Genomic DNA, 17,035 nt, shown 5'->3' on the forward strand with positions numbered 1-17,035 from the left:
CCGTCTCCATGTGCCGTCTTCCATCTGCACTCCACCGTAGATGGTACGCAGCACTTTCCGTTCGAAGACACCAAGTGCGCGTTGGTCCTCCACGAGCATGGTCCAGGTCTCGTGCCCGTAGAGAACTACCGGTCTAATCAGCGTCTTGTAGATGGTCAACTTCGTACGACGGCGAACTCTGTTCGACCGAAGTGTCTTGCGGAGGCCAAAGTAAGCACGATTTCCTGCCACGATGCGTCTACGAATCTCTCTGCTGGTATCATTGTCGGCGGTCACCAGTGAGCCCAAGTACACGAACTCTTCAACCACCTCGATTTCGTCGCCACCGATGCAAACTCGAAGCGGGCGGTTCTCATTTTCTTCTCGTGAACCTCTTCCTATCATGTACTTTGTCTTCGACGTGTTGATGGCAAGTCCGACGCGCTTGGCTTCTCTTTTCAGTCTGATGTAGGCTTCCTCCATCTTCTCAAAGTTTCGTGCAATAATATCAACGTCATCGGCGAAGCCAAGTAGCTGTACGGACTTTGTGAAAATCGTACCACTTGTGTCGATCCCTGCTCTTCTTATTACACCTTCCAGCGCGATGTTGAATAACAGACACGAGAGACCATCACCTTGCCGTAACCCTCTGCGTGATTCGAAGGGACTCGAGAGCGTCCCTGAGACACGTACTACGCACATCACCCGATCCATCGTCGCCTTCACTAATCGCGTCAGTTTGTCCGGGAATCCGTACTCGTGCATAATCTGCCATAGCTGATCTCGATCGATAGTGTCGTATGCGGCTTTGAAGTCGATGAATAAATGATGTGTGGGCACATTGTACTCGCGGCATTTCTGCAGTACTTGACGAAGAGCGAACACCTGGTCCGTGGTAGATCGTTCGCTCATGAAACCCGCCTGGTACTGCCCCACGAACTCTCTTGCAATTGGTGATAGTCGACGGCATAGTATTTGGGAGAGTACCTTGTAGGCGGCGTTCAGCAGGGTGATTGCTCGGTAATTACAGCAATCCAGCCTGTCGCCCTTTTTGTAGATAGGACACACGACACCTTCCATCCACTCCTCCGGTAAAATCTCCTCCTCCCAAATCTTGGTAATCACCCAGTGCAGCGCTTTAGCCAGTGGCTCGCCACCGTGTTTTAGTAGCTCGCTTGGTATTTGGTCAATCCCAGCGGCTTTATTATTTTTGAGCCGGCTAATCTCCTCCTGGATTTCTTGGAGATCCGGAGCGGGTAGTGTAATGTCTTCCGCGCGTGCTCCCAGGTGCGTTACCGTGCCATCCTCGTCGTCTGCTGCATCGCCGTTCAGGTGTTCTTCGTAGTGCTGCCGCCACCTCTGGATCACCTCACACTGGTCCGTGAGAAGATTCCCGTTTGTATCTCTGCATATGTCGGCCTGTGGTACGTGGGCCCTGCGCGAGCGGTTCAACTTCTCGTAGAATTTCCGAGTGTCTTTAGCGCGGTACAGCTGCTCCATCGCTTCGCGATCTCGGTCTTCCTGCTGGCGCTTTTTGGTCCGGAAAACCGAGTTCTGCCTGTTCCGTGCCTGTTTATATCGCGCCTCGTTCGCCCTCGTGCGGTGTTGCAGCATTCTCGCCCATGCTGCATTCTTCTCTTCGACTAACTGCTCGCATTCGCCGTCGTACCAGTCGTTTCTTCGGTCCGGGCCCACCGTACCTAGTGCAGTGGCTGCGGTGCTACCTATGGCGGATCGGATATCTCTCCAGCCATCTTCAAGGGCAACTGCGCCTAGCTGCTCTTCCGTTGGTAGTGCCACTTCCAACTGCTGCGCGTATTCTTGAGCCACTCTGCCATCTTGTAGCCGCTCGATGTTTAGCCGCGGCGTTCGGCTTCGACGAGAGCTATGCACTGTCGAAAGTTTTGAGCGCAAGCATACTGCAACCAGGTGGTGGTCCGAATCTATATTCGCACTGCGATAAGTGCGGACGTTTGTGATGTCCGAGAAGAATCTACCGTCGATTAGAACGTGGTCGATTTGATTTTTTGTTACTTGGTCTGGTGATCTCCAGGTGACTTTGTGGATATCTTTGCGAGGAAAGAAGGTGCTTCGGACTACCATTCCACGGGAGGCTGCGAAGTTTACACATCGTTGGCCGTTGTCATTTGATACGGAATGCAGGCTGTTAGGCCCGATCACCGGTCTGTACATTGCCTCCCTTCCTACCTGTGCGTTCATGTCGCCGATGACGATTTTCACGTCTCGCAGAGGGCAACCATCGTATATCTGCTCCAGCTGCATGTAGAACGCTTCTTTCTCGTCGTCGGGTCTCCCTTCGTGTGGGCAGTGCACGTTGATGATGCTGTAGTTGAAGAAACGGCCTTTGATCCTCAACTTGCACATCCTTGCGTTGATCGGCTGCCACCCGATCACACGTTGGCGCATCTTGCCCAGCACTATGAAGCCGGTTCCCAGCTCGTTGGTTGTACCACAGCTCTGGTAGAAGGTAGCCGCTCGATGCCCGCTTTTCAACACCTTCTGTCCCGTCCAGCAAAGTTCCTGCAGCGCCACGATATCGAAGTTGCGGGGGTGTAGCTCGTCGTAGATTATCCTGTCACATCCTGCGAAACCGAGCGATCTGCAGTTCCATGTTCCGAGTTTCCAATCGTGATCCTTTATTCGTCGCCTGGGTCGTTGCCGATTGTTCTGGGTCGTATTCTCTTCTGTATTGTTCGTTATGTGGGTTTTTTAAGGGGCGGCTTATAGGGCCTACGCCAACCACCTGTCTCGCCGGTGGGCCATCGTGCCAGGACTGCTTAAGGTCCCACCTGGGCACCAGGACAGGTTTACACCTTCCGAAGAAGGGTAACCTCCCCTTCCCTGCCAGCATACGACCAAAGTTCCCACCGGGGTTGGTTACCCGATCTTCACTAAGGTTACTCGTATCCCAGTCGACGCCACGAGGAGGCCAGGGCTAGGAGTTACTGGGCAGGAAGCTAAGGACCACAAGTGGGGTCTATTTTATGCCTTCAGGTACAAGAGGCTTACGCACTGCCCAGTCATTGTCGACCGGTCATGTCATGCTACGTAGCTTTTTAAAGGGGAATAGGGTTGACCTGATGTCACGACAATCTTACCCGTTTCATCTAACTAACATAGTTTTTTTTTAATTTTTTGCGGGGTCAAGGGGGGGGGGAGGCTTACTGTCAAGTTAGGTAATTACCCAGGGAGGGGGGTATCTAGAGGTTTGGGACGAAATGCTACGATGGGGGACGGGGTGTTATAAATCACTCAAAAAATGCTACGTCATTTATGGATGGTCCCAGTAGATGTATGTTTGGCAATGGCGGCATCACCTCGCACGCAGTTATACCGTGTAAAACTTGCACTCGTTTCCCTGTTGAGTGCAGAGTATCGCGCGTTTCTCACTCACTCACTGCATGTACACAAACGATTGCACCGTCCGGACGATATAACCATGTTGTTGCTTATTTAAACCGTTTTGTCGAGCCGAGCAAGGAATTATTAAAATGAAAACGCGGTACCTCTATTAGTGAAGTATCCGTATTTGATTGTGTCATTTAAGTGCGAGTGCGTGCATATTTCAATGTTGTCTACCGCTTATTGTAGCGTATGGACAAAACTGTCGAAATGTTGCTCGTTTGGCAAGTGAGCATCGACTGATACAAAACGAGCGTGACCTGTATAAATAACTTCCCCGTATGTTACGAAATGCTTAGATGCTCCTTTTTGACGACTATGTCTGGCTTACAAATTTCACTTTTTTTTCCGTCGTTTTCGAAGGATTTTTAAGAAATCCGTTTTTGCTTAATTTATAGTAGTCGTAGGCACCGTGTCATAACATCCGAGGTCATAACATCCGAAGGATGGTGCGTCATAACATCCGCGACATTATGACGCCCCAGGCTGCGACATAACATTCAACAACGACAACGTTTTTCGCACAATTTGCTCACAGTGACTTTATCCGGTTATCTTAGTTTTTCGAAGAAACAGTTGTTCTTATGACATAGGTTGCTTCAGCAAAATTATTCGTTTGATTAAATTATATCGTAAAATTACCACAAATGAGTTACTAGTTTGTTTATTCATTGTGTAAATAGCTGTTTGTCGTGATAATTAACAAAGTACGAACTTCTAAAGCCAGAACAACTACGACGGCGCTATCGCACTATGCGCACTCGAAAGCTTTTAATTTTTTCTTTCACATGAGCCCATGGTAATTTTGAGAAAACTTTCGATAATCAACCACAATTTAAAAAAAGCAGATGGAGGCGCGTGGTCAATATTTCAATAATGATTTTAAAGCTATAATAATGACATGAAGACAAGCACAGCTTCCAAATAATATTGAGAGGATGATCCACGAAGTTTATTTAACTGCACAAATGTAGGGAGCCGAGCGTAAAGAGTAGTTACTTAGATGTCGATAGTATCCATTCCATGAAGCTGAAAATATCGAAGGAATCCATCAGAATCAGGCGGAGATTAAAATAAATTATGCTTAATTTTTTTTAAATATATGGATAAACATAAGACTTTTTATCGACATTAAATCAAACTGTATTTCTTTAAATTATTGTTTGCTCAACCTTTTGTAGATAAATCGATTCAGTGTCCCAAACAACCCAAGTAAAATAAAATCTGTTTGAATAAATGACATGTGATATTAAGCCATAATCAATACTTTCTAGTGGATGCGAGTTGACTTACGGTAGCCCCGAAATACTTTCACATAAAATATTTACTCAATTCCTGCAGCCTAAAATATCTGTTTGAAGCAGTCGCGGGCAAAAAATTCGAACCATAACAAAAAAAATTATGCGTGAACCAAACTACTGATTAGTGATGTTAATTTTGCTTATCAATTTACATCAAAAATAATTCAACGTTCCAAAGTTATTCAAAATCATTAAGATATAACAATCATTCGAAAGCACCCCTATAAGATGGAAATTAACTCTATTGAATATCAAACATGAATGTGGCATATCAAAATTACCAAAAAAATAAGAACCTTAACGACAAAATAATTATTTTTGGTCTCCCTAACGAGTGGATTTTTTCTGATATGTTTTAAAATCAAAGAGAAATGCAGTGTTATGTTTGTACACTGCTAAAAATATTAATTGCTATGACAAAATGTTCATTTTAAGCCACACTAATGAGAAGGGATTTTTTATTATTTTTTAATATTATAAATAAATTCAGCGCACAATTATTGCAATTCAACAATTTCTTGCATGATTATATCAAAAAAAATATTTTTGAGCCACCCTAATGAGTGAGAGTTTCTTTTAAATGTCAAAAACGAATCTAGTGCACAAAAATTACTGTTACGATGATCTATGAACCGTTTCGATAAAAAACAACCATTGTTGAGCCATAAAACCGTCCTACTTAAATTGATATGACAAAGTTTTGACTTTAGTCCACCTTTTGCTCTCAGCCGAGCCTGTGTGCTTTGTGCGTCATAATGTCCCGGACTTTGTGAAGCACCACCCTTCGGAAGTTATGACACGGTACTGTAGTCGTACATTTTGCGAAATTAAATACAGAACACGTGCAAATATTTCCGATCAGATGATGCAAAAATATCCCGATTTCGTTCTGTAGAACGAAAGTGATTCGCTGTTTAACACTGGCAAAAAATTTTGATACTGGACCCCAGTATAGAAACGTTGGAGGAATTCTACTTCAAAAAATTAAAACCTGTACCCGACCTAAACCCGGTTTTTAATAAAATTCATTCGTGTTTCATCCGAAAGAGTAGGCGAGCCGAGGGTTAGTTGGCAGTGTTTTCATTCGATATCTGCTTGACTTTGGTAGATCGTGCACTATCGAAAAATTAAATCATTTATGTAATAGAATAAAACTCACCGTAAATAACACAAAATCTTTAAAATTGAGGAAATTCACCTATTACATTCGAAGACATAGCATAACCTACAACCAAACGAAATGCAACATAACACATTGGAGAATGTATTTCACATTACTTGAAGAAAAAACGAGCAATGACAAACTTTGCTATTTTTTGATAAGTATTCCGAAAACATCATTGATGTAACCTCAGCCGCTTCAACGTACGCAACCTATCACCATTTCAACCACATATTTTTTCAAAAATGACCGAGTTACTTCGAAAATACACGAGATAAGCTATTGTTATTTACAGTAGTAATTCATTATGAAAAATCAAGCCCTTTTACGGAATATACCGAACTTGTCAGAATGATATTTACAAAGTTTTATTAATGATTTGGCTTTGAAGCGGTCATCTAAAAACAACCTGTTGTTGCAGGTTGATGAAGATATTAAATATGAAGACTTTGTGCCATCATCAGAGTTGTTGGCAAAAGCTTGCGCTACAACTTTTTCCGAATCCGCTTGCAAGAATACTGGTAATTATATTTCACTTTTAGGGAGATTAATTATTAAAACAACAAATCCATATGAAAGGGTTTATAATGTCCACAAATTCCTGCGAAGAAATTACTGACTCAAACTTAACGATTAAGGCATAATCTATAGATCGCACGATTTGTGCAAAGTACCACTGTGTATTGATCGCAGAGCAGTGAAAGAGGTGTGTTTGCTCTTTAAAGGAGAGCGGCGAGATTCGGGCTGACGTGCAGACCGAACATGGTAGCTAACATAGAACGAAACAATTCGAATGGTGTTGGTTTCGAGGTAGAAATGGATAGGGTGCACTACGAGATTCTCGATGAGCGAAGTAACAGCCGACAGCCGCGCGGATGGCTCGGCACGAATTTGAAGCATGTACGGTGAAGGCGGCAGACTATCGCGTGCTTGTTGTTTCTGAGACAAGAATACTCAACTCCGCGACCGAATAAACACATGAGCAGAGTACAGACTAATAAGCCACAATCCGTATCAAGTATACAAATATGCTAACACAGGAGGATCGGCAAAGTAGGACAGACTACAGTGGGAAATTCGGCATGTACAGCTAATGCCGGAAGCGAAACCAGTTAAAATACTACCCAGCAGAGAAGCAATCTACGTCTAGGAATACTTAGCATACTTAGATCAATTTCAATTTAACCTTGCATAATAATTTCTGTTACCGAAATTATTTCTGAGTTTGTGGTGTTGGCTGTTCTGTTCCAGAAATTGAAATTTATCACAGCACAAAGAAAAATCTCGCAGCACACTAGGGAAACAATTAACAATACGCACAAATATATTTTTCATGTCCTAAAATAAAGAACAGTATAAAATCGTTTACGAGGGGCTTTTCACGTGCCGCAAAGCTAAGTGTGAGGAGCTGTACGCTGAACGAGATCCGTGAAGTGGAAATATTTTTCCCCTCGCATTTCGCACAGCGATGAAACCAGTAACAAAGACACTATTATGTAGAAGAAATTCCCCACGACTGCATGTCGAGCTGGTATTACTACAGAAAACACAGCATCACCACCATCGTCCTTGTCGTCGTCATCCCGCCGCCGCCACCGCCGCCGCAGAAATGTGTGTAGTGTTTTCGTTCCACATTTTTGTACCTCCTACCAACAACCAGCAAGAGGTTCAGCGTCGGCGGGAGTCAATGATCCACTTTCTACGCTGCGATGCGATGGCCTGGATGTAGTTAGTGCCGCTGTTTGGGATGGGACGGGGGAATCCTTGTGCTCGGCGTCATCATCCGGTGACCGTAAAGTGTTGTTCATGACGAAGGGCAGGAGCACTTTTCGGATAAGGTGCCCGCTACAAGAGAGAGGTAGAGGATGGAGTAGGTGCAGCATTCTTTTCCTCGGAAGGCTTCCACCATGGCGATAAGAGGAATGAAGGTACAGCCGGATGGTCGACAGGTTGAAAGGAATTTGGTTGATGAGCGGAAACTGCCAGATTAAAAATTGGAGCAGACAGATTTATTTTTGGAGTTGAATTTTAAACGGGTTGGGGATTTTTTTCTGCTACCGTGGAATGAATTTTCTTTTTGACGAAGGAATGACTTGACAAGGTTCATTAATAACGTAAGGACAAATTTGAATTAAAAGTTAGTTGTCAGGAGATTGGCTTGAAGGTCGTATGTATTTCAAAGTTGAATGTATTATGTAGCTAAGATGGGTTACCTTTTTAAGAACCATTTTCGTCTTTCAGGACAACACCTGGTTGTAATACGCCGGCATCGGTATATATCATCATACCAACAATCACAGCTGCCTACTCTATTGTTAGCAAGAACAATTCGAAATAATTTAAGCTTCCGTAACTCATTTAGGTGAAAATTAAATTTCAACTGTTCTTGCGCATTCAAACAAGTTTAGTACTATTTGATGGCGTGTACGTGACAATGCGGGATAAATTGCCGTGCAGATCTCAAGGTGTAGTTGAAAAACGGCCGTCGCAAGGTGGTAGTTCTTAGAAACTGGATTTGAATTAAATTCACGATACGTACTGGAGAATTTCTTGATGTATTACCGCCCTTCTATACTAAGAATATGCTCGGAGAATGAACGAGAATTACTCATAATTAATGTCACTCTGAAGCAAACTAAAAATAAAAATTAATGTTATTAATTATCCGTTGGATCTCGTGCATACGCAGAGCTACTTTCGGGGCGGGGAAACATTTTTCTGCTCGGCTACTACGTCACGATGGTCATGTAATTCTCTTCTGTCATTCACCTCAAGGTCATCGCTGTTAAAGCTGTCTTGGTGCTCGCGATCAGATGCTCTTGCCTGTTTCTTGCACATATGGGGGAGCAGTGCAAATTCGTCGTCATTGTTATTGACTTCTTCACCAATGTTGCATACAGTTGATCATTGAACACCGGAAAAAGTGACCAACGAACCCTACGAGGAATTACCCACTGTTCTATCATATACGCCAGTTCTGCATCCATTCCCTGACCCAGCTGTCACAAATACTAAGACGCACACATACACAGATAGACATACGGCTAGCACATAATAATTGCACACTAGCACTAAAAACCACAAACATTACTACACTAACGCCAATGGACTTCTACTATTGCATTGGCCTGTACATGATGACGAAACCGACCGATAAATCGACACACAATGACCCAACGGCGAGCCGTGTCCACCAACATCGCCATCAAACTATGAAACAAAAAAGGTCAATCCACGGCGACCCGCCAGTTAGTTACCATTGGGGTTGTCATTATGGCCCGAAACAGCTATCATAAATTTGACAACCGTTCGTGTTTCAGGTATTTGTATCGAAAACTCTGTTTTGAGTTGGTTTGCCGTAGATAATGCGTTGGAAATCAATTGAGATGCATTCTCTTTTACATGTTCCGAGAAAGGTGTGCTGTTTGATTACAATACTTGCACGTTGGAGTTTGTCCCTCATAGTAGTTGTTTAACCTTCCTGCAGTCGCGCTAGTGCACTGAGTGCACGCTGCTCTGAAAATCTAGCGAAATCCGACTTCCGGGGGGTTAATAGTAGTTACTTGAGTTTTGAGCTTTATAGTCAAGTAGGAGGGAGTTGGTCTATCGACCCCTATCCTCACCACAGAAGCTCCGTTAGGAGTACCTGAGAAGAAATTTCTTCAAGCATCAGGTGCAACCAGGCATTGTATTTCTCGCTCATATGAGTAAATGCGTCCGGTGAGAAGAAAAAAAAACAAATAAATTTTATCCGGAAAATTATTCTCACGCTATTTATGAAGACAGAGAATTTTGCGACTCATCTTATCTCGGAAAAGTTTTACATCGGAATTACAATGCCTGTGTGCAACCGATTCTACTTCTCTGTATTGCGACACTGATTCTGCAATTAGCTCAGAAGGTACACGTGGAGATAGGTCATGTAGCCTTACCTCTATATAGTCATTTTCTATATGCAGTGGAATCTTAATTCCAATGTTATCACTTTTAACCACGTGCTTTAGGTTTTCTGTAAAGCGAAACGTTCGACTTGGTGTTGTTCGACATCAATAAATACTGCATTGCGAAGATGATGATACTGGAGATAGGTGCCTTCCTTAAGCCTAATGTTCATTTTCACCTTCATAAAGTGTTCCACCTAACAAAAACTAGTTGTTGAACAAATTTGAAGCCAACGACTGCTGTGTTGGGTCGGATGAAAGCTTTTTCGTTAACTTATGATGGCAAGAATAAAGAAATTTCTTTTGTTCTCAAGATAATGCATACCAGATCGAGTGGTTGCTAGTTGTCATTCAATTATTGTAGGTCTGACTCAGGTAGAAGTAAAAAGTAGACTATTCCCCCGGCGTTATCTAGCGACGCAAAAAATGCTCTTTCACCATGATAAAAGACCTTTGTTCGCATAAGCAACCGTAATACATACATTTGCTTTATTGTTTTATTAATTTTACCGACACAGTGTGCCCTCCCCTAGGTTGATGGGTCTGACGGTATTGCAAACATCATCAAGCATAGTTGTGCATCAGTTTTAAAGAACCTCTGACAAACAATTTCTTTAAGATGGTTATTGTATGACGCCTCGATAATGGTGCATCGAGGAGACCGAACGGGCTTATGGGCCTTTTTTATGTTTTGTGTTTTTTCATACTCCGCTACAGCCCAAATTAACGGTCAACCAGTAGCCTGTGTACTTTGGCGTGGCCGACTGGCGGATCGCCGTGGATTGACTTTTCTGTGGGCCGTGTTGGCGTACATTGTTCCACAGCTTGATGGAAGTGTTGGTGGATACAGCTCGCAGTGGGGGTTATTGCGTGTCGATTTATGGCGTATATGATAGAATAGTGGGTAATTCTTCGTAGATTTCGTTGGTCACTTTTCCGGTGTTCAATGATTCGATTCATTCGGGAAGACCGGATTGGATAAATTAAAGTACGATTAATTTACCGATGCACACGAATCATCCCTTCCCGGTCAGCAAAGCATGATAAACTTCTAGTAGGATACAATTGTAGTTAATGGTAAATAACTATCATTTGCTGGCATTCAGAGGAGTTCAAGTAGTTTGATTGTATGTTACATATGTGCTTTTTTTCTACTTCTTTAGTCTGTTTTTGTTGTACTTCTATTAGTTGGTTTTCCACTACTCAAGTATACCAAAATCAATATATCTGTCATATTATACACTTCTAATTAATTTCATATTCATTTCTTTATTCGACATGTTTTGTTTCTTTTTATTGCCATATCTTAAATTTGATTCATACTAACACTTACTAACGCAATAAATTACATTCTCTCATATACATTCACAATCTCTCCCATTCCAAACGTACAAACGCTCGTGGTCTTCACGATAATACAAACCTGGTCACATGCGAACATGAAATTACAATCACATACTTACGCCAACATTAAAACATCCCGGTAATTGATTGAAAGTTTTAGCACCTATAAATTTACAAACGCAGTCTCAAGCATTAACCCACCACTCTCCCGATCGTAAATCGGTCACGCGTGGAAGTCTCTACCCTCGGTCCCAGCAGCCTAGACTCACACCATCAAGTGGACCAATCAAAAGTTGACACTCATATCCACTAAACAAGACGTTCCATGGTGACATGATCGAGAACTCTAGTGATATGGGGAATTTCACTCTTTTCTAGCGTTCAGCACGTTAATACACAAACGCTTTAGACCTTCGCGATCATCCACGCAAACTAAAACTCGCAGTTTCGCAAACAAGAACACACACCGGCGATTAAGTTAATGTTGTAACACTAATAAATTTATAATTGCTGTCTCAAGCGAAAACAAACAAACGACCATGTTCGCGTGATAATGAGTCGACCACGTTCGGAAATCTCTACCTTCTGAGCAGCCTAAGTTCATGTCTTTAGCTGGTCCAATCAGAAAAAAATGACGTTCATATCCACTAGAGAACACGTCCCATGGTGACATCATCGAGAACTTTAGCGATATGGTGAATCTTACTCTCTTCTTGTGTTTTAACGAAATTTTAATAATAAGGGACTGGAACACGCGAAGAGCAAGGATGTGAAGGAAGAAAGTTTATAAAAGCATGGAATAGGGTCATATGTGCAATGCTAGTTTTCCGGCGACTTTACCCTTACTCTTCTAGTATCTGAACTATTATTAAATTACGATCCGCGCGTGATCATTCAAGAATACACGCGAATATGCGAATGGCCACACGGTTTTTTAAATTTAATTTATGCAAGCGAAGTTACATACACGCTATCACACACGTCATACACACGATATACAAATGCCCACGCGATATACATACGTCCATCGAACACGTTACCTTATAAACGCCCGATTACTTCGCGATGATACACAAAGACGAGCATGCAATCGCGAACATCCACGCACAACTACGGTCAAGATTTCACAAACACTGAAACTGATTTAGTGAACGCTCTAGCACTTGTAATCCGATTACCGCGGTCTTAAGCGTGCACAAATAAACGCTCTTTCCCATGCGATTGTACCGTCCCTACGCCCGCACATCCGAATCGTGCACTCAATATCACAATCAGCATCACGGCCCGCTGCAATTGGCCTTAAGCAGTGTTTTAGTGGGTGACATTTCCCGTCTCGTCTGCAATTGTAGTGATTGATTCTGACGGAGAGTTCTTCCAAGCTCTACAGCTTCAGTAGGACAAATTTTGAAAAAAAAGAAATTGCATTGTATATATTTATGAACGCCTCCGGAATGGAACCACTGTGCAGAGGTGTTTAGAAAGATCGAATTGCTGTCGCCTTATTAGCAATGAATCGAGTATGGATGAGGCTTGCGCGCCTATTAATGTAATCGACACTCTGTAAAGTGCTCTAAATCGTGATTATTTGTCGGTGTCTCAACACCATTCGTCGTCAGTTGACGGGACGCGACAATAGTTCTATTGACACACATTTAAAGCTTCTAGCTACCTGGGTTGTTTGCCGTTCACATTCAACTGAAAAGCCTCGAAAAGTTTCAATATTCGAAAAAGGCAGTTTTTGCCACAGCGTTGGCGTAATCTTCATAAAAATCAATCAATAGTACTCTACCAATGCTCTGAATACTTTGATTGATTTCCATAAGATTACGTAAAGAGAGCGGGCATAGCGTAGTTGATAATTCGATTGCCTTGTACGCAGCTCACCTTGGTTCGATTCCATACCACGCACATAGGATTAAAAAAAATTCCAAAGAGATTTTTCTAACCCGAAAAGAGGCGAATGACCATAAGGTGAAAACCTCTGAAATCGAAATGATAAAAAAATGTTGTGCAAAGAGTAGCGCTGCTTTTTTATTTCGAAATTTAAAGTTTTTCGTGGCTTAAAGAAAATTCAATTAGTTTGTTCCGTTCGGTGCTGATAACAGATGCCATTTGGATTGTCAAAAGAATGCAACGTTTTCTCCTATCTATCAGGAAGAATTCATTCCTTCCCAAATGAGAAAAGTTTCTTCCGTAACTTGCGAGAATCTAAAGAATAAGATTGAATACTTTTGAAACCAGAACTGTATTAAAATTCGGTTTTTTTGCGATGATGTAAGCCAATCTTCGAGATGCTTCTAAAATTTGTTACATTTGAACTATCTAGCTAACTAAAGCTTAAAGTACCGTCTACTTTTCATTCCAGTTACAATATCTGACAATACCGAGTCATATTTTTCTTATAACAAAAAGAATGGATCTCTTATTTTTTGTATTTTTTGCTGTTGCCAATGCAAATAGCTGGTATGATGTAATACCTATCCTAAGGAGAGAGCCCCGGTTCTGTTGGACATCAACTATCAGGCACTTAACATAATCATTTAAATTTGAAGTTAATTTGGTTAAAATCGGTTTCTTTCATAATACGTACATATATACATACACAATACCTACAGACCTCGGAAACGTCTCCAAGATTTGAGGTGCTTTTATAACTATCTTTTATACGAACAATAAAATTGTTGCAGTTCTACGAAAATATTGTTTCGTTCACAATTTGGGATCAACAATCTTCAGTGATTGGTTTACGATTAACTTGGAAATGTTCAGTATTTTAATGAATTTATTTTTACACCTTCCACGTAGGAAATCTATCCTCAGGTAAAGGTAAAATAGAGGAATGCCTCTATGGGATAATAATATTGAATTGTATGACTATCGAAAGTCGTAAATTTTAAAAGCTAGAGCAGCGATAGTTTGACAGTAAACGCAATGTAACTACTCAACTAAGCCTTATCGCCAATCCGCTATATATAAATCCACTATTTCTAGTCATTGATCGTAACAGTTCGTTTTAGTACCTCAGCGTCTCAATGGCTCGAATCGGCGTTTACTTAGTGCTGTGCACTTACATGGTCGTGAGTAGCGGCACCCAGACCCTAGTTCATTCTCGACGACCCTGGCTCAACTTCACCAGCAGCTGTCGTATCGTGGGTGGAAGTGAAATCGACATTTCGAAAGTACCATTCCAGGTTTCGATGGGTTATTGCGGTGGATCAATTATCAGTGAGCGATGGATCCTAAGCGCAGCCCATTGCGTTCATAGGGTAGAAGATAGGAGACTACAAGTTCGTGTGGGGTCCTCTCGACGTCACACCGGTGGCCAACTGATCAATGTTAAACGGGTCCTAAAGCATCCTGAGTATAACGAAGACACAACTGATTATGATTTCGCCCTTCTGAAACTGGCGAAAGCAGTCGGTTTGAACGAGAAGTTCTACGCAGTTGAACTGCCAGAACAGGATGAACCGATTACGGAGGGAACGTGTCTGCAGGTTTCCGGTTGGGGCGATACGCACAATGCAGAAGAATCACACGAGCTGCTGCGGGCAACTAAAGTACCATTGGTCAGTCAGGAAGTGTGTAGAAAGGCTTATACATCAATGATCACCGATCGGATGCTTTGTGCCGGCTACCAGGAAGGTGGTAAGGACGCTTGTCAAGGCGATTCCGGTGGTCCACTGGTCGATGGTAGAAAGCAGATCGGAGTTGTATCTTGGGGCCATGGATGTGCCAGACCAGGTTTTCCAGGAGTGTACGCGCGGGTAGCCGCTGTCCGAAATTGGATTAAGAAAAACAGTGGCGTGTAGTTCAATGTTAGAAATAGAGATAGAATTGTGACCTATATATAGAAATGACAAAACGTAATAAAATACTGGTTCCCAATAAAACGCTGGTGGTCGTTTAATTTTATTTCAGCCGAACAAATAATCATTAAAAACACATTAAAACTACCGAGCGCCCTATCGTGTTCTGCCAGCAATCGACCACGACACTATTTAGTGCCGAATCCATTAATCATCAACAAACTTTGCTTGATTTGGGGGAATCCGCACAGTCGTCACACAATTTAATTGTTATTATTTGCAAATCAGACCAATTTATTTGACTGGGTCACCTCAGCAGTTTGCTTTTTTTGTCACCGTCTAACACTTTGGATTATAAATTTGATACCAAGAAGCTTCAGCAACACTCGCCTATTAAGTTTGTCACTTCCACTTGACACGTTACTATCGAATATCGACCTTAGACTCGCGAATGGCTCCGCCCAGGAGTATCGGCAACGGGGTAATTTATTGTCTACCATAAATTCTCACTTCGTCGCGTCATAAAGCCGACTCACGACACAAGCTATACACAGCTGCCAAACTTCATTAATAGGTTTTTTTCTTTTTCTTTTTCTTTCTATTTGCAGATATTCTGACGTGCATCTTCGTATTTGTGACGGACAGCTAGACACACGCCGTCCATGTCGGGCGTTGACATCCAATCGGTCACCAAATGGAAGAAACGAAAATTAATCGCCTCCGACATAGCCCATCGATACTTGTTCCGTCGTCTTCGCTGGTGGCATATAAAATTAATAGAACGACCAGCCGGTCCTGTGTTGGGTATCGTGGTTTTGTAGGGATGCGGTGGAGTGTGGTTCTGCGTTGAATGGTCGCGGTAATAGTCTCGAGATGAAAGAAATTTGGGCCTAGTGATTGGATAAGACAAACTGTGACGTTAATTGTCTCATTTATTGCACCGAGCTGATTATTCGCCTAAAAGAAAGGGAAACATAGCAATATACTCAGCTGACAATTTTTTTTTTTAATTCTGTGTAAGCTAACTTTTCGTCGCCAATAGAGCATATCCTTCGAATATCTGACACTATTACACGCATGTGAGGTATGCACCCAGTCCTAATCGTTCACAATTGCGTTTTGATAAATATGTGATTGTAACTGCGATAGTTTGAGCGGAGAGAGAACTATTAGTTCAATTATGTGTGCGGTCAAAATCTCTTTCCAGCCCAACATTACTTTGTAGCGGGCATAGCGTAGTTGGTAAATTGATTGCCTAGTACGCCGCACACCTGGGTTCGATTCCCAGCCCCGCTCATAGGGTTAGAAATTTTTCTAAAAGAGATTTTCCTAATCTGAAAAGAGGCGAATAAGGTTAAAACCTCTATAATCAAAATAAAAAAGCGTGTAGTTGCAAGTTCATTACCGAACAATGTCACTCATTGATGGGAACATATTTTACCCCAATATTTAATTTACTGTTTAACGTTAAAAACTTCCGTTGTAATCAAAGTAATATTTTAACTGCTTGATAAAAAATAATTACAACTTCCTAGCATTATATGTGTATCGACATTGTAATTAGATAGTGGTCTAATTCACATCTGTATTTGTCTTTTAATCTTTATCTATGAAAGAACGAACATTGATTTGGATCAGGATTTGGCAGGTGCATGAATTGTTTCGAATAGTACTTGGTTAGCTTACTGACCGTATAGGCTGTACCAAATTACCCGTTTTTGGGCTTGTTGATTTTTTAATCGGAAACATCGTTCTAAAAGCTTGAAAATTGCATAAGCTAAGGCGATTTAATGTGAAAACCCGACAGAAAACAAAAATGCTTTGCTTCTTAGTGGTGCATTCGGCTCCATTTTTGTGGTATTCGTTGTTTTTGTGCAATCTGCTCCGTTGTTATAGTGCGTTTTACCCCTGCACGGGTGCGTTTTGCTTACCTATATTTTGAAGAGTAATTCAAAATGCTTTTGAAAAATGTAATATTGATGTAGAATACTTCTAACGTTTCAAAGATATTTTCCCAGTCTTCAAATGCGAATAATTTCTGTTGTACTGATCGAAATCGCTATATTTTTGCACTATTTG

The 17,035-nt window shown here is 42.0% G+C and overlaps 2 protein-coding genes across 12 annotated transcripts in view; both read left to right on the top strand.

Annotated features, from left to right (window-relative positions):
- The window catches only part of LOC131691432 (beta-arrestin-1), a 253,193-nt gene that overhangs the window by 148,991 nt on the left and 87,167 nt on the right, over nucleotides 1-17,035 (top strand). The window lies entirely within an intron of this gene.
- LOC131691435 (trypsin 5G1-like) lies at nucleotides 14,177-15,025 on the top strand. The gene has a single exon (XM_058977827.1). The coding sequence runs from the start codon at nucleotides 14,183-14,185 to the stop codon at nucleotides 14,957-14,959; it is 777 nt and encodes a 258-aa protein (XP_058833810.1). The 5' UTR covers nucleotides 14,177-14,182; the 3' UTR covers nucleotides 14,960-15,025.

Source organism: Topomyia yanbarensis, chromosome 3 (genome assembly GCF_030247195.1).
Source record: "Topomyia yanbarensis strain Yona2022 chromosome 3, ASM3024719v1, whole genome shotgun sequence".
NCBI classification, from domain to species: domain Eukaryota; kingdom Metazoa; phylum Arthropoda; class Insecta; order Diptera; family Culicidae; genus Topomyia; species Topomyia yanbarensis.

Coding starts and splice junctions, on each gene's coding strand:
- LOC131691435 (XM_058977827.1), top strand. CDS start 14,183: ATGGCTCGAATCGGCGTTTACTTAGTGCTGTGCACTTACATGGTCGTG.